At 40.7% G+C, this 18731-nt stretch overlaps 1 protein-coding gene across 1 annotated transcript in view; it reads right to left on the bottom strand.

Moving 5' to 3' along the window:
- Positions 1 to 715: 715 nt before the first annotated feature.
- The window catches only part of JARID2 (jumonji and AT-rich interaction domain containing 2), a 224889-nt gene continuing 206873 nt past the window's right edge, over positions 716 to 18731 (bottom strand). Inside the window, 6 exon segments of the mRNA XM_030444491.1 lie at positions 716 to 2720; positions 4859 to 4966; positions 6577 to 6760; positions 8814 to 8944; positions 14967 to 15149; positions 15992 to 16097. Coding sequence (XP_030300351.1) covers positions 2544 to 2720; positions 4859 to 4966; positions 6577 to 6760; positions 8814 to 8944; positions 14967 to 15149; positions 15992 to 16097 — 889 coding nt within the window. The 3' untranslated portion in view covers positions 716 to 2543.

Genomic DNA, 18731 nt, shown 5'->3' with positions numbered 1-18731 from the left:
TGTCTTTTACTTGATTACCCAAATATTTACCCATGACAGTGAACAGAGGAGATTAATTCAGCGATCAGAAAAAAGATGGTTATTTATATTGAGCACCAGTGTAATTTACATTTCCATGGTAACATGTTTGACTACACTGCTGCAAGCCAGGAAATTAAGGGATTATACTTGAATGAATTATAAATTAAATGCATACATTTTATAAACCTTAGGCCCTACAGTCATCATCATCATCATCTCACTGCCATCTTTTTATTTTTTCTGCAGTCATTTTTCTCTCTGAACATGAGGTCAGAACATTTCTAACTCCTGTTTCTTGTCAAGTCTCACACTCTGTTTGCAGGGATCTGCTCTCCCTTGTGAAGGCTCCTGGCTCCTGCTCTTGATGCACAGAGGAAAGGAATGTAATCAGGAACAGTGTAAGTAAAAGGATAAGCTGTGGCATAGATCCCTTCCAGGGACCTGCCCTGGTAAGCTACTGGTTGGGAAATGAGGCATCTCCTGCTGCTTGCCAGCTGGGAAGTGGCCTCTTTCCCTATGGATTCCATGCTCTCTCGTTATCTGACAGAGTGCTCCCTGACCCCTCTCTGGGATATAAACTAGAAGCTCCCTATGTGCCATTAGATACTTACAGTTTAGTAAGGCATCTCTTGAAAGAAACTGTTCTTGAAGGATCTGGCTTTACTCACTGACTTTCCAGGAGACAGACAAAATGTCCAAAAAAGTTTTGTTTTATTATTAAACCTCGTAGTACAAACCTGGAAAGTAAACAAAAAACTGGCAATAAACAACATGAAGTCTTTCCTTACAAGGAAAGAGAGCAGAGCAGCGCTAATAAATTAAATGTCAAACTGTAAGCCATAGTCAGAAGTTTACTGTCAAGAGGGAAAAGTACACAGCAAGGCCATAAAAACCAGACAACCACATTTGAAAACACTTGACTCGGTTTATGTTATTGTTAAATATTCCAAAACAGTTCAGTCTTCTGCAACAACAACCAACAAATTGTATTATAGGACTTTCCTGACAGTCACCACTGGCAAGCTCAGTGCAATATGGGTAGCTACGGTATTGTTGAATTCAATTACGAAACAAAACAGTTTGTGAAAACATTTTCCCTTTTTTATTCCACACATACTGTACACACAACCAGAAAAGGGCAACAGCTACTCCATTATTATTTTTTGTTGTTGTTCAGTGATGTAAGCAGCACTTATAAATGTTACAAGAAAAACCCTGTAAGCATCCAATCCAACCGATGAAGAAAGTGAAACGTAAGGCTTTTCTTCATCTTGTCTCTTTGCCATCCCTCCCCCCACCCCAAGAAAAGGCTCAAGTATTTAAAAAAATTTACAGGCATATGTACAAAAGGTGTGATTTTTTTTTTTCTTATTTTTTTTTTTTTTGTTACAACATGAAGAGAAAAAATAGACAAGATGAAAGCAAATGCATTTTCACATTCAAAAGAAATATGCAGACCTGCTAGTGGCTCTAAATGTGATCATATAATGAAACAAATTCAAAACAAAAATTAATGCTTGACTGTGTAAAGGTGTGAAAAACAGCAGTGGAATGGAAATGGAATGTTAGAAAGATTGCACGTCTATGACAAAGAAGCACTTATGGCTTCAATCACTTTTTTTTTCATTTTTCTTTTTTTTTTTTTTTTTTTTTTGTTTTGTTTTGTTTTAAAGGATGCTATTGAAGGGTTTTTGATAAAGTAGCCAACAGCACCAAAAAATAACAGAATGGATTTCCTAATGAAATCAGGCACAGTTTTCCCCTCGCGTGACTCCTCAAGGCAGGAAGTTTTTTTTTTCCTTCTTTTTTTTTTTTTTTTTTGTCCTTTTTTTTTGTCTTTTTTGTCTTTTTTTCTTTTTAAATTTTTATTTTTTCCCCTCAAAACAGATGCATAGTGATGTGCTGGTAAAAGAGAACATACTCCAAATCTCCTCCTTTTGCCTACAGTTAGGAAACAAAGTCCATCTTCAGCTGCCATAACCTCCCAAAGAAAGTGTGTATTCTCCAATTTAAAAAAATTACAAAACTCATCTTGCTGTGACAGAATAAAAGACAGCCAAAGTAAAGCAATTTCTTTCAAGTTTTTGTCTCCTATCCCTTTCTCTCTAGAAAAATCTGCTCACATGACCGGAGAACAAATTATAAAACACATCAAACTTTAACCTATTCAAAAAATGGGCTAAAAGCCTTTTTTCACAGTTACCAAAAAGGCTTTTTTATTTCTTCAGCCATAGGGACAATACAAATAAATGTTTTATCAGCCCCTTGCCGCTTTTAAACAGTGAACATACGGCAGTTTAAAAAAATCAGACTGCTATATCTATCTAGTCTAAGTACAAAAAAAAAAAAATTTCAACAGTTTAATGCTAAAACAAAATTAGTTCTCTAAAACCAGAAGAAAATCTTCTTTAGAGCTAGTGCAAAGACAGCTTGTATTCTACAGCAAGTACTCCAAACTATGGTATAATAATTACAAAAAATATATATAAATTGACAAAATGAGAGTGTTGGCATCTTCAGGATTAACTTGAAGCACTTCTGGATGAACTGGAGGATGAAAGCCTAGATGATGGCACATCAACTGTCGCTCTCTTACGAGGTCCTCTTTTTGGTGTAGGCTTGCTGATACAGTTCTCAATGCTGCCATTTTTACCAGATACTTTTCCACAGATTTGATTGACTAGACTGATTATTTGTTCCTGTTCAGGAAGCAGGAAAAACAGAACACAAATTAGCATCTGCTCTTTTTCAGTCACTTCTATTGGACAGATGTAATGCTGACTTTCTGACTGAAAGCAATTAACTGCTTTCAGTTCTATCTATTATGTATTAGATATATAGATATATATTTAGATATATAATTCTATGTATTTACAAACTGTGCAGCAGCTTGGCTCCTGTACTACTTATTCCCAACCGGGAGTTTGGTAAAAAGTACTGTGTAGAAGTCCCAGAACTGCCCTTGCTTCTTGCCCCCTCCCCTCCCAAATTTCAGGGCAGTAATTGGCACAACTGGAAACATCAGAGCTCTGGCAACTGAGCAAGAATAAAGCACAAGGTTACTTCACTTGGGTCAGAAATGTTCTTCAGATACAACTTAAAACCCACTGCTGAACCAAGTTATAAATGCCATAAATTTAAATCTATAGTAACATTGTTTATAATTTACAATATACTCAGTATATCTTTAAAATTTAAGAACAGGAGTCTCCTTTTTCCTTGTGACAGTGTTGTCACTGGCAATGGGACACTGCTTTCATGTAATGCTCTTTTAGGAACTCTGGGTGCCCAGGGGATCTGAGCCCCAGGCACTGAGGAATCCGTGGTGCTGCCACACGGAAGAAGAGCCACAGCTCCATGGCACTGTCGTGAGCAAGAGGCAGAGTCTTTCAACAGCACATCACTGCCCTGGCTGCAGTGCTACTCCTAATTCCATTACATTCAGGGATTTTAAGAAGCTTGGGGTGTGTGTGTGAAGGTGTTTCTGATCTGGCTGTGCCATCCTAGTAAGAACACTGAGATGTTACCTGTGCAAAGCTGAAACAGCCTCTTAATAAATCTCTTTAACTAGGTGGACTTAAACACTTGGCATTTGACATGCAGGTTATCTCCTTATTCATAGCCCTGAAAACCAGTTCTGTGATACTACCCAGACATGCAGTTGGATTATTTCAGAAATGTAGAAATTTTGTGGTAGATTTTTACATTTGAAAAAAAAAAAAAACAATTTTCATCCAGTATTGAAGGAGAGGTTTTTCTCGCCTTTCCCAACTCAGCCTGAAGTATCTACCCTGTAATTATAAAACCTAGCAAAAATAGTTATTTAATGTTACTCTGCTGGAAGGTGTGGTTTTGGAAACCTCCGTATGTTTAACAAAGCTGAAAACTCAGGTTGTAAGGGACTGAATAATCCTATTCTTACGATGAATTAAAATTTCTGCATAACTTCCTGAAATTCTTCAGGGTTTATCACATTACTAAGGCAGTTTTACTGTTGCCTGGGCTTCTTAGGTTGGACTTGTTTCTATCTACAGCACCTGATACAAGAACAGTCTACAAATGAAAGTGAACAAAGCTGCTAAGGGCATGAGCTTCCCCACATTCACTTTGACCTTTTGGGGTTTTTTTCCCCATACCTCTACACCTACATCAGAAACTGCTGAGAAGCCCTTTGCAAAAAGCCACTTATAGCAGCACTGCTCTCTAAGAGCTGATTTTGTAATTTCTCCCCCTGCTTCACTCTCCCCAGCTCAATCTAACAGTAAAGTGATGCCCCACACACACACTGGAGACAACCAGGCAGGTAGAGAGGCACAACCTGACTGTACTGCAGTGACCCATTAACCAGAACGCAGGCACAGGCCAAAATCACCTACTTGAGTTCTGTGATTATTCATCATCACATGGGGCCACTCAGCTATTCCTGCACCTCCCATCTATAAGTTCTCTGCAAGTTTGCCTTAAAGAAAGTTCAGGCTGGACTGGAGCAAGTCAGTGTGAACTTGGAGTTACCAAGGGAGAACTTATCCTAAGGCACAGAAGTGAATCCTAAATTAACCAGTCAGAGCACAGCCTCATGTCCTGCAGCATCCTAAAGCACTCGAGGGCCTCTCTGTCCTGTAACATGTATTACTGCAGTTTGTGCTTCAGGTTTTATCTTTCTAATCATGTTTGCCCCTATTTCTTTTACTTTTAACTCATAATAAAACACCTTCTTCCCACACTGAAAAACAATCCCAACCAGTAAAGCAGAGTCTCCCGAGGCCTCCTGAGATAAGTCTGCTCCCCAGTTTCCAGCATGAGGCTCCCCAGCAGCAGGAAGCTGCACTGTACACACCTCATCATAACGATACATCATCTTCAGTCCCCGACAAGACTTCTGTTTTTCCACGTGCCGCAGGGCACACTCCAAGCAGAAGACAACATTTTCATTCTCCTGTACAACCTGTAAAAATGCAGAGGTGAGGGGGGGAGAGAACTGCAGTAAGCTCCAAATTGCAGCAGTGTAACACACACAGTACTTTCCATTGCAATGTGTGAATTGCTAATTATACCACTGGTTGGACTTGGTGATTTTAGAGGTCTTGTTCCAACTGTGACAATTCTGTATTTTACTGCCAGGTAGTGGAAGGAAGCATAAACAAGAAGCATTACACATCATGAAATGATTGATTGAAAATGTGTAAGGAGAGGAGCGTACATACCCCTTTTTGAGTGCTAATGCTGGCAAATATATATAATTTAATTTTAAAACTCCCACCAATAGTAATGAAGGCCAAATCCAAATAATGATCTATGCATAAAGCTTTACTGGTATCTAGTAGATAGATAGTAGCCTAAAGATTTCCTGAGAGCAGCTGCTTCCCATTACTTTAAATACTGTCTTGAATAAGGGTGAAATCAGCAGCTTAGCCACAGGATTCCTCAGCTACTGTCTCATTCAGCAGAGGCAACATTTGCTCAGCTGGCTGCCTGCCAATCCTGTGCATTCCACTTGGAATTTGACAACTGAGTTGACTTTTTGTCCCTTATTACTGTTAAGAATGACAAAGAAAAGAAAAAATCCTTCCATCAATTACACTTACTCCAGAGCAAACAGACCAGAATTAAGAGGTTTTGGTTGATTGGTTTTCTAAACAAACACATTTAAAGGTGACTTCAAACTGGTCCTGCCTAACCACGTTTGAGCTGCGCAGTGCTCTGGAGATAAACTCAGTTTATTCTATCCTAGGGAGGGAGATGGTTCTATTACACCACTGAACAGTTACCTTGTGTTTCCATCAGAAAACTAGTATCTGTAACCCCAAAAAAACCCAAAAGATGACAGAAAAAATGACTGAATATAGACTCACGTGCACTGCATTATGTGTATTTAAATGTCTGATCTTGGAATTAAATGCTTTATAGGGCTGTGGGATGGGGTTTTGGTATTTTTAATGAAACTGCTGGTTTTCTAGGTGTTCTGCATACAGACAAAAACTGAAAGTGTCACCACAGTGGTTAGCACACCTTCAAAAGCCAGCAGGCAATTACTTCTAAAAAGAGAGAGCAAGTTTATGGGCGTGACTTGTATTTTTTAACAGACAGGTTGGCAAACAGCATCACAGCTGGATAGACAGGATACAGCTACCCTGCAATTTGGCTTGCAGGGAAACACAGCACGGGCTGTAGCAGCCTGCCTGAGACTCAGGGCATGCATTTAAGCTGCTCACTCATCCTGAGAGCTGTTCTGCCACCAGTTACTGCTACCAGCAACCCACAGGTATCTGTGGTACCTTCCCAGTGCAATGCAGACTCTTTGTAGGCGTCCAAGAGCAGAGTAGTGACTAGGGGAGCCCTTCTTTACAGGGGGGAGAAAAGGTAGCTGACACTGTTTTCTGCTGTCCAAGGGGATAAATGTTCTGACACAAACCAAATCAAAATCTCTTCATCTTGTGTGGAGTTCTTGAGATGGTTCTCTACTCGTGTGCTGTGTCTCAAGCACTTAAAATCCATGACAGTACGTTAGAACAGGGCGGGACAGTTCCCCGGTGGTGGCAAAGGATTTTTACTTACCATGGAAAGATAGCACAGGTGCTGACAAATCTGACATCTCCTCTCTGATGTTTCTAACTGCAACCACTTTCGAGGCTTTTTCTTGCCATCCATCCCCGTGCTGTTGCTGTCGTGGCTGCCGTAGCGCGCTGAGGAGTGGAGCCCTGCCTCGTAAAGCTGCCGCCGCTGCCTCAGCTCCGTGTCCCTGTGAATGTTGCACGCAATTAGACACTGCCATCGCCTCCTGCGACAGCAAAGCCGTGGATAATTCACCCTTTTACCACGTTCATCCCTGAAACCTGAACACCACAGAGCAGAGCCCTGAGTGTCTGTGGGGGTTGGTGCCGTTCCCTACACATGGAGAGAGACTGCCAGCAACACAGAAAAGCTGCCCAGTGGCAAATGCTATCTCCAGATTTTAACACCAACCACTGTATCAAGCCAGTGGTTCTCAAACTGCTCCACAGAGAACTGGGGATTGCTGAGGGCTTCCTGGAGGTCGATGGTTGCTCGGGACCATGTGGAGAGTCGTGAGATGTGGCTAATGTGACAGTCATTCCTGAAGTTGCCAAAAGCCACCTTGAGGAGGAGGAGCTGGTCCTGTCGGAAGTGCCAAGGCCACCTTCATCAGGGGGCAGAGGTGAACCAAGGACCTGCTGCTGTGAGGAGCTTCAGGCAGGGAAAGGGGAGCAGGGCAAGTGATTGTATCAAAAGATGAAGATCTTGCTGTACACCCAGGGGAAAAGGGAGATTTCATTTAAGGGAAAGACTGAGCCCTCCAGCCACCCTTTACCCATGGCATCTGCAAGGTGGCCAACACTTCCTATGCTGAACTACACAGCATTAGGAGAGCAGGTTGGGTTGGAGCTGCGTGAAGACAGCAAGGGTGTAGTGAGGTGAGCAGATGGGACCATAACAATCTCAACACCAGACACAAGGTAGATGGGTGGAGAGCAAAACTAAGCAAATGGCACAGGCAAACTGAGCAACCACGGCAGATCAGCAAGACACAGAACAAACAAGCAAAACAAAACCAAGGAGAAAAGAAAATAGTATAACATTCCACTTTGTGGTGGGGTTTTTGTCAGGTTTTGTTGTTAGGGATTTTGCTTTACATAAGCAGCCACAGGAAGGACACCGGTATCCTCCAAGGAATTCCAGCCTAAGCATAAGAACAAGTTTGAGAACCACTCTGATAGAGGTCGATGTGATGGTCTAACAGCAAGTACCAACATTTCTGTTCCACCTTTCGCACTTGCAGACTTTTCCTCTTCAAGGAAAAAAAAAGAAAAAAAGCAAAAAAAGAAAAACGCACTTGGAAGTGATTATTGCCACAGGGGAACCAGCTGCAGGTAAAGCAGTCAGCACACCTCTTTGTATTTCTTTCTGAACACTAAAACAACTCATGGGCTGTTTTCCCCTTCAATATGTCATTGGAAATTTTCCAAATGAACATGCTAGTTAGTTAAATACAGTTTGTAGATTCCATTCATCAAAACTTTCTTGACATCTCGAGTACCAGTTGTCACAAACTTGAAAGATAGGTAGCAACTACATGGTAGGGAACAAAAGAGAAGATCATTACACAGGAAGCCAGGCAACATATTCTTTTTTTACCTATCTTGAGAGACCCTAAGCATGCTTCCTTAATACTGGAGAGAAAAAGGAGTGTCAATAGTTTTTCTTTCAAACATTCAAGTTCTAATGCAAGATGCATTAGCACCCATGCATAAGCTGCTCACTGATTCAATCGTTTCAATCAAGACAACTTTCTGTACACAAAGTACCTTCTACAACTGTAGTACAACAACCTTGATGCTGAAGACAAGGGTTCCTGGTGCAAAACCCATCGCAGGCATGGACTGAGAGTGGCTACTGATGCCAAGAAGCTGAAAAACTGAAGCAGTGTATTTAACCACTTGGCACCACGTAGCTCACCTAATGCATCAGGAAGTCTTGACTCTCAGCAACAAAAATCAACAGAAGAAAAACTTGAGGCAAACTCTAGTTTTAATTCCTTGATGGTGCCCAAAGTAGGGAATTCTTAAGAGTAAGACATCCTAACCATGGGCAGTTCCACATCAGATACAGCCAAGGAAACTGCTTCTTCCACATATGGCTGCCTTCAGTTAGGTTTGCTGGGCTTTTGCTTGGTTAAGTAGGTGAAAGACATGCTTCTGAAATGGTTACTTACGCCATCCACCCCTGGAGTCTGTCAATGAAAACAAAACAGGTACAACAGCCCCCCAATTCGTTACCTGAGCTCTCCAAGAAGTGATGATATCGTACTCAGAGTTGGCCCATTTTCCTTTTTTGCTTCTGCTGTTGCAATCTGATAAAGCAACTTCTCCATTGAAAATGGTTTGGCTATACGTCGTCTCTTCATTTCCTGGGACAGAAATTGCCAAATTAATTCTTAAGCAAATTTGAAAATTAAAAGTGAAGAACTGATTCACTGTAGCAAAAAGCACTAAAAGTACCCTTTTAAAACAACCAGAAATATAAAATTTTCTAGAGTCCAAATTAAACAGTATTTATAGTCCTACGTTACATCTAGAACCTAACTTTACACTGAAATAAATGCTGATTTTAAATCAGCCCTTTTGGTGGAAAGCCAAGTGCTTTGCTGAATTGGGTCTTCCTGTTTAAAGGATGATGCAGGAACATTTTCTGCACGTGCTTTTGGTGAACCAACACTACAGAAAAACATTTGAAAAAACCTAAACCAAAAGCATGCTACCAGACAGTCACAACCAAATGCTTTGTCAGAAAATACCCCAGTGCCTGTAATATTTAACATTGTGGTTTTGGTCAAAGTCACTGGTAGACAGACAGCCAAAAACATCTTCAATGCTAAGAAATCGTATCTCGATGCTAACTTTTCTTAATAAGCTTTGCTGTGAAATTTAATGCAGAGAAGAGAGAGGCAATGACTGTATATACAAGGAGAATGATGCAAAATGCAAGTACTCCAGTGTCACCACATTTCAGGTATAGCCTTTTTTCCAAAAAAAAGAAAACTAAACTTCATAAATGGAAAAGGACAGGAGAGATGTCAAGAAAATGAGAAAAGTGGGAAGATGGACACCCAGACATAGATTAAGATGCAGTTCACTGAAGTAGAGGAACCACCAAACACCTCAAAATTGTCTTCTAATAAATTAACTTGTCCTGGGGTGATGTCAAGAGGAGCAACCCAATCACTGAAGCTCAGTAGGACACTACTGGCAGTCTCAGCCACCCAGTAAGGTCTAATCTTCTAACCTGCTCTGATTTTACACCTTTTAAAGCATCAAGAAGACAACACCTGGCAGAACAGGCAGAGGTCAGAGACAACAGGCAAGAGAGAGCAGGTTTCAGTTCTGCTTGGTTTCACCTGTTACTGGTTCCTCTCTGTGTCAACTACATCTTTCATTCCTTTCCAATACAAGCTGACTGATTTTGGTACCTTAAACCCTTTCTGTAATTCTTATGTAGGGAAATCCTGTCATTTACCATGCTGTTGGGAAAAGTCTAGAGTTTTCCCAGTGTCTGAAGAGGTGTGTTTTTGGTTTATATTGAGTCTGAGGGTTTTCAAATGATGCTAACACTGGTGTGTAATGTGAAGGTGCTGTTTTGGTTAGGAGTTAAGCTCACCAAATACCTACTCATAACAAACAAATCCAAAGATGCACGTTTACCCTTAACTCTTTTTCACCCTCTTTTATAACCCTAAGTACATGTTCTTGGTGGTTCTTCTATTAGAACCAATACATCATAAAATGAACAGCTTTTAACAGCAGAGGTTGCATGCACTGAAGGGATACCTAATATGTAATACCATAAAATGGACGAGTAACCTCTGCTGACCAAAAAGTCTTCTAAAGAAGGTTATGGGTAAGAAAAAGCCTTCAGAAGGTTCTGCCAGGGCCTGCATGGGGTCCAAACAGCTGCACTTTTAGTTTTGTTGCATGTTAGGTTTGCTTTGCATATTGTCCAAGGCTACATAAGAACTGCAGCTTCAAGCCAGATCAAAAGCTCACACAGGCAACACACACAGCCAGGGGAAGAGGCCAGAGAAAAAAAAAATGAGGTGGGATCCTGCTGGCCCACAGCTCAGGGACCTCCTGAGCCTGAAATGTGCCTGTGCTTTAGCACTACTCACTGGATCTGTGCACTCATCTGAATTCACTTCTATTTCTCTCTTCCATACAATTCTGAAATACACAGGTAAGTATTTTAAAACAGACTTTTGCTTGCTTTTGACCTACAATGACTACAATTGGACAATGACACATTGTCCAATATTAAGAGAAACAGCAAACAGCTATCACCACCCTGCCACCTGTGATCTGATCTTCCTATCTTACACACTTCTCACTCATTAATCTTCCAAGCTGAGTAGTCTTCTTATATTTAACACAGAGGGTAATTCATACCTTTACACCTCATCCTCTACTTTTTCTAGATCCTCTATATTCCTTTTGCAATTAGGGATTCAGAACTGCACCAATATTCAAGCCATGGCCATACCAAGAGCCTACACAGTTCCACAGAGATGCTTCTGCCTCTCTGGAGCACTTAGCTGGCAGCTCCATAGGAATCCAAACATGTCTTTTCTCAGTAGCAAGAGATCATTCAGAGCCAATCACTAGTTCTGTACAATTCAGATTTTTTTTTTTTTACTCCTGAGATTTTTAAAATTTATCAACCCACTTTCTCGGATCTCTCAATATTATGAAATCTTTCTACAACACCCCACAGCTTTAATTTTTGCTGTCATTACTTCTTATAGCCTCAGTATAAAGAATTAGTTTTGGTATTTGCTTCCCTTTCTAGGATACACTGAACTGCTCTTAGTACAACTTCCTGAAGAATGCAGAAAGATCTCTCTCCATGACAAAAACTGACCATTTGTTTCCATCCTCTGCTTCTCTTTAAACCACATTTCTTCTGATGTGTGAACTTCCCCCCTCAACCCAGGTAATTTCTGGGGAACCTCATCAAAACTCTTCCCAGAAATGCTCACAGACTCTCTCAACTGGATCACTTTGGCCAGACATCATTCCAAAAGTTTCAAGGCCTGGGAGCCTTGACTTCACTGTACAAGCCACACTGATTGCCCCAGTCTCATTCTTTTCTACATTTTCTTTTTGCCTTTAGAAAGTTGTTCTTCATAATAATTTTTGGTCCACATCTGTGTGTATTTATATTCATCTTGCTGGAGTGGTTATTTTATTTGCATTTTCATCTTCTGGACATGAGGATTTTTTGGTCTTCTTTCCCCTGGTGTTTAGGCATGTCAAGTTTAGGGGCTTTGCCTTTTGAATTATTTTTTTTCCCCTAGGCAATGTGCACCTGTTGTGAGCCTTTAACACACCATCTTAAAACAACTTCTATACTGGACACAAACCTTTCTTTACACCCTTCTTTCTGCATTCTCAATTTAACAAGCTTCCTTATTATTTGAGGCTGTCGTTTGAAACAAAACACCACAGTAGTGGACATTTTGCATTTTACTGTTCTCTTAAGGTTCTTAATCCTGCACACCATCACAGCACAGCTATTTGGTAGTCATGTTTTGAACTGGGCTCCACCATTGCTGGCAAGTGAGAGGAGAGCTTCTCCTCATGTGGAGAAGCTGCTCCCTGAAGCCATTTTGTGTCTGGCATCACAGAAACACAAGAAACATTTCTCCTAGCCAGAAGACCAGCAGTTCCTATTTCCATCACACATCCTCTCTTCACAGCTTCTCTCATCTCATTTAGTTTAACCCAGGCTACAGCTACACCCAGTATGGAGAAGCAGGAGTGAATGTGCACAGTGGTACAGTAACTGCTGAGGACCCAAACACCCCCTGGGCCTGAGTGTGTAAAGCTGATGACTTTACTTTCAAAAGAGTCTCTCCTGGTCCTGAGCCCACACCGCGGCCAGTGCTCGGGGGACCTCAGGTACTTCTGGAGCACCTCTTCCCATTTGGTTTCATCTGAAAGCAACCTGGTCTTCTCAGGCTAAGACAGCTCTGTGATAGGAACCATGGAATGGTAAAACTGTTTTAAACCTGTGTTCTTCACCCAAAGTCTACTGGGGGGGATACAAATAAAGGCAATGCCAGCATCCTGGCAGGACAGTCCTGCTTCTCCTGTTTCAGGTGGCAAGATCAGTGCACAGGGATTCTGTTACTGGTGCAGTGAAGCCTCTCTTATTTGATGGTAAGGTCTCTTCCATCTAGATAACTAACTCCAACTTTCCTACGTACAACTTCATTTGGTATTACAGTACCAGCTGACTTGTCTTTCCACCAAGTTTCTGACAGGTCCTATACCATGAAAGTCTTCCCTTAAAACCTGGCATTCCTTCTTATTTCCAAGTGTCTACAACAGAGTGCATTCCTTTAGTCCAATATTCTGGTTTTCTGTCTCTTAATATTGAGTTTTACTGACTGAGGATATGGAGCTGCCCCTCTGCCATTCCAAACAAACTCTTCCATCACACATGCAAACATTCTCCTCATCTTTAGTTTAAAATGACCAGAGCTCTTAGGATGTTGGTTTTTTTTTTTAAAGCCAGCAACATTGTTCCACATATGTTTTAGGCGAAACTTGTCTGTCCCTTTAGACAGGCTTTATAAGCACTTTTATTCCAACAATTACCCCAACTTCTTATGAAGGGAAATCAATGCCATTTCAGATGCAGCATTTCATTTTTCCATATATTAAAGGAGACTGAGCAGATTTGATACAGAAAAGAAGCAATATTGTTTAGTAATATAAAGAGAGTCACTATTAAAGTATCAGGGCACAGTATCACAGAATGAAAACAAAGTTAATGTACCAAACAGCTGAAAACTGTAAATACTGCTGTCAAGAACAGACAGACAGGAAGGTACCATTGTCAGAGAGTCCATTTTAACAGTCCAAAAGGGGGATTTTGCTCATTTTACACAGAATGTCTCACAACCTCTGAAAAGCACAATCCTGGCCAGCTTCTGAAAATGGTGAAGTGAAGGAACCAGAGAAGAATTTCCAAAACTGAAAGGAGTTAGGAACATAGAGCAGGGAAGGGACAGGAGGGGGGAAAGAAGGCGGAAGAGAACGATGCAATAGGAGTTCCCAGAGTTACTTTGACATAAACACCTAGCTGTGGTTTTTGTAAAATTTGTGAGAGCTGTGGCTTCAGTTTCCAGAGCTGGTTACCAGAGATTGGAACCTGCCGGTTTCTCAGTTGGCTTATATGCGCCCAGTGCAAAGCTCTTAAAAATTAATCAAAAGAAACTGATCTCCAGAATTTGAGGCACTAAGAAGAGCTTTTTAATTGCTGCATAGTGATTTCTGTCTCTTACAGGAGTGGCATTTTCACAATATCAAACAGGAGTTCAGTAGAGCAATAAATACAGCATAGAGTTAATATAGTTTGTGTACCTTCAGACAGGAAAGGTTAGCTCAGGGTTCTCATTCCTCACCTAAACACAGATACAATTCCCACCTTCCCCCAAAATAAATCTGTAATAAAATAACCTTAAATTTCAAACTAAGTTAATACACAGTATAACCAGGCTGGAAGAATTCCATTAACCTCAAAGAACCAAAACTGTAGGCATATTACATTTACTTACTAACCACTTGGGCTGAAGCTGTAAATGATAATTTACTAGTTGCTTAGCTATAAAACACTACCAAAATAGCATCTTTAACCCACAGTGTATTTGAGGAGAGTGGGAACACAGTTAAGTGACATACATTCTTTGTCCAAGAACAGAGAAATGTAGCTAAAATCATGGTACTTGGACAATTCACCTCTTTGTTTCTACAGAAAACCTGCCTCAGTTGTGTGAAAACAAAACAAGTTTATTTTATTAACAGTCTAGGATCAGAGGGACTGGTCAGTGAACCTAAGCATTTTCAAGTTGATTAAAACTGAAATTGCCCTGATCAACAGCTTTTTTTGCATGAAAGGGCAGAGAAAGACAGGCTATACAGGTGTGAGTATTAATTGACTCTGCCTATCATAGGAGCTAACAAGCACAGTTATTCAGATATTTGCACCTGAGATTCTAATGGTTCTACAAAACATCACTTAAAAAACTAGTAAGCATAATACAATATATAGTTATTAGCTCTGAATGGGTTTTTGAAAAGCTTCTTTGCAAACTGGTCTGCAGGCATAACAATCTTCTGAACTTTTAAAATATACAGAAGTTTTTAGCTATCAATTATTACCTTAGTTGCTTTTCTGAAAACAACGGATCGTCTTATGCCTTGCATAACTTTTTCTTTTTTAAATTATTTTTTTATTATTTTTTATTTAATAGTCCACAAAAAATAGACGTTGTTGTACTAGTCTCACAATACTATCAATCCTGGAATGTCTGGTTTCTTGTCGTTTTAGATGTCAGGGCTGTGAATCCATCTTAACTCCTTTTCTCAACTTACCTTGGCTGTTTTAAAACCCATACTTGTCCACTGGGTGGTAGCAAAGTGCACTGTTTCAGAAACACTATAGCCACAACACACTTTAGACACAAAGGATCCAGGAAAACAGACAACAAACTGCCCACTCTGTTGTACAGTACGGTGCACCCTGATCCCCTCCTTGCACAAGATTTCTGGGGAGATCTAGAAAGACAAAAAAGCAAAACAAACAAGCAAACAAAACAAAAAAAAAAAGGAAAGAAAAGAAAAAGAAAAAAAAAATCAGAAGTTTGTTTTACAGTTAGATCCCCTTCCTTGCTGGGTACTGCCACATGCTGCTTGTGAAGAAAAGCTGTGCTCTGCTAAAAGCTCTGTTTGCTTTCTCTCTTCCCTTCTGCACATGCTGAAGCTTAGTGTTTGGACTGAGAATAACAGAAGAGGCTCTTCTGAAATCAACAGCTTAAACTTTCACTTGCCAAGCAATCTCAAACACAAAGCCTCAAAAGGGCAGTATCTACTGCTACAGCAAGTAACAAGGGCCATTTGGTCTTCCTTTTAGATCTTTTCATACAGACTGTTACAGATGTTAACACAGAGAGCTGACAGTTGTTTTTGTTGTGGGCTCCCAAATTTATACTTAAAATGCTCTAAACTGAAATTCTAACCCATAAAATCAACAAGGGAGTCAGAAATACTTTAAAATCCTTTGAAGTATTAGGCCTCTCATTTCCATGCTGCATTATAAACTGTCAATTACAGCAGTTAAATAGATTACAAAACACTCCCTTTGTGAGTTTAAAAGTATTGTGGACAGTATTACAAATGGACATTTATTGCACTGTCACATTCCTTTTAATGCCAGCAGTTTAACATGTAAGCCCTGTTAGCCATGTGGGTAAACACTGAAGGTGGAAAATAGCCAGATTTCAACAACAGCCTCTGCATCATTGCAGTATAAGACAAAACCAAAACAACCCCCACAACCACCAGCCTTCTGATTACCCTTCTGTTCTCAAATGGGAACACCTCTCCCGGTGCTAACTTACCATTACATTACTTTCAAGCATTTCCAGCCCTGGAGTGCCATTGGCTTGCAGCAGGGTATGTACCACATCATCAAGTTTGTTCTCCTCCGCAGCAGGAATGCAATACCTGTTGTTTTGTCAGAAGAAAAGAGAAAGATTTACTGTGGAGTAAATAACGGTGCACAGCTACACTGTAACAGGCAATTCAGACCAGGACATTGATTAAAAAAAAAAAAAAGAAAGAAGAAAAGAAATTGCAGGCTTTCCCACACGGTTCTTTTTGGTGAAAACACTGCAGATTCATTAAAAGCTGTTTATTTACACTCAGTCTGATGGTGTTCACTAGATGCCGAAGGACACAAAATCCCCAAAACAGAAACGTGAATACTCAGTGTTCTTTAGAATCAAAAAAAATTCAGCAATCGCAGGCTCTGCATTTTAATGGCACTGGAACAGCTAACTATGAGTTAGCTGTTTGCATCTTGTAAGCATTGAGGAGTTTGCATCTCGTAAGCACCAATATATGTACTGTTATCATAAATGGTCATATTTTTTACCTGTGCAAGAACCAAAGGATCTTTTTATTTAATGTTTTCTATTCATAACAATCAAGAAAGCACAACTCATCTTTACTGTTGGTACACAAAGTAGCCTAAGACCTTCTTGCCTTGCTTACTAAACAAATCTTCATATCCCTCCTCTCCTTTGCAAGAAAAGGAAGGCTTGACTAAGAGCAGCTAAAGCAGCAAGAGAGATTTAAAACTCTGTTGGGTATATGCCCCAAGCTGCACATTCTCCTCTCCTTGAGAAGCCAAGTAAGCAGCTGCCCTCTCTGTACTCACTGCCAGCAGTGCTCCCTTTGCAGAAGTGCTAAGAAATAACATCAGGGGCTCGGGTCTTAGCTTCACACATCCCAAGAACTGCTGCTTTGCTGGATGCAGGAAGGTGATGGGGTGACAATTCACTGCTACTCTTGCTTGCCCCCTGCCAGAAAGGCAATGGGTTTATGTCCACCCAGGAGATGCCTGTTCCCAAGATCTGGTAGCTGGTACTTGTCAACTGCAAACTGGACAGTGCAGCTTGGTGGGAAACGATGCAAATCCAGGGATTCCCAAACTGCTTTGAATTACTGCCAGACTGGGCGTTATCTAAGAGGTTATTTTAGGTAGGGTTCTTACGCTCAGGCAAATAAAAAGCATCTCCAGATTTGTCATTGCTTATCTCTGGTCACTTTAAGCAATGAGACTTCAACCTGCAGCCCACTGGCCTCATGCCATACACACAGAGCCATTTTTCCAAACATAGCAGAAGATAAAAGAATTAATCTGGAAATATTTTGGGGGAAAGGTGCAATTTTCTTCTCATTCATCCACTCTCCCTACCAATTTCATAAAGCATTCTGCTGGCCTTACAGACCTTGTCAGGTTATTTGCTTATATTTGCACTAATGCTAACTCCATATGCATCAGGCAGTGACCCTGCTTCATGGGTCTGTAGGAGGCTCTATCTCCTATGATTTGAACACCTCATTACTGTTCTTTGTATTGATCACAACTTTGAATTTGTCCTTGTTGATCTCCAAACTAAAAGCCAGAAGAGATGACAATATCCACCTCCTCTACAACTAATTGTAGCCACAATGAGGGGCTGTAATGAGCTCACTGACCCAGGTCTACATAGACTAACTCCTTACATATATAATGACAAAGATTAGGACATTGCTAAGAAATACAAGGGTTATGGAGAAGAACTTCATCTTGATAAGGATCATGAGTCCCAACTGCAATTTTAAGTGCATGCTATGTATTTTAATACTTTGCAGTAGCTGTGTTGTTAACAGTGACAGCTGCAGAAGAGCTGCATGTACGTAGAGTGTTACTCTAGTTATACCATAATAATAAATTTTCAGTGGTGCTGAAAATACTTTGAATTCAAAGCCAGAATATGTCCAAGTCCACTCTCTCCTTCTAGAATCAGAAAATACAGCTGGACCATCCAAAAGATTCAAGCATGTAGTCCCACACAAGATGGACTGGGGAAAAAAACAGAGGAAGGATGTGTGAAGATGGAAGATGTGTGAAGAGGAAGGGAAGCATGAAAGTGCAGGGAACTATCTTACTACTGGCCAGACACAGGGGAATGGAGATGCTTTGCAGTTTGAATTTGCTCCAGTTTTACGCACTCTCAATTCTTCAGGTACCCAAAGAAATAAGAAGAGAGCAGACAGCACAGACTTCTGAGTGTCTCTGGCAGAGCAAGATGTTCTTCTCTCTTTTAATGGGCACTGAGGATCCCTCTGGAATAAAAACCTTAGGTCACTGACCTCTGCTCTGCATGAAAATTGAGTTCTCCCCTGCTCACTCTTCAGGATGTAAAACCTGAGAGATCAGTGACCTGAGCAATCTGCGGGTAAATAAAGCACCACTGATTTTAGCACCAGAGGGATCTGTCCTTGGAAGTGATGTCTGGATGTTGGGTGGACTTTTCAAGAGAGGGGAGTGTTTTGGTGCCAAGTGGCCTGGCTGTTACCGCTGAAACAGCTGCTGAAACAATGCTGTCAGGGCTGCTCCAAATACTATGCCAGACTTGGCGTTAATTCAATTCATCTTTTCCTCAATAAAGTTGGGTACTTTATTGCAATATTAAAAGTTGCAATGAGTTAGTAATGAATGCTAGCATGACAATTCAGCCTGGCAATCTTGCTGTAAAATAGCTTTTACAAACAAGAGTTTCTCTACTTCCTTCTTCCAAGTTATTCCTG

This window comes from Calypte anna, chromosome 2 (genome assembly GCF_003957555.1).
Source record: "Calypte anna isolate BGI_N300 chromosome 2, bCalAnn1_v1.p, whole genome shotgun sequence".
NCBI lineage: Eukaryota > Metazoa > Chordata > Aves > Apodiformes > Trochilidae > Calypte > Calypte anna.
This window is presented reverse-complemented; position numbering and strand designations above follow the sequence as displayed.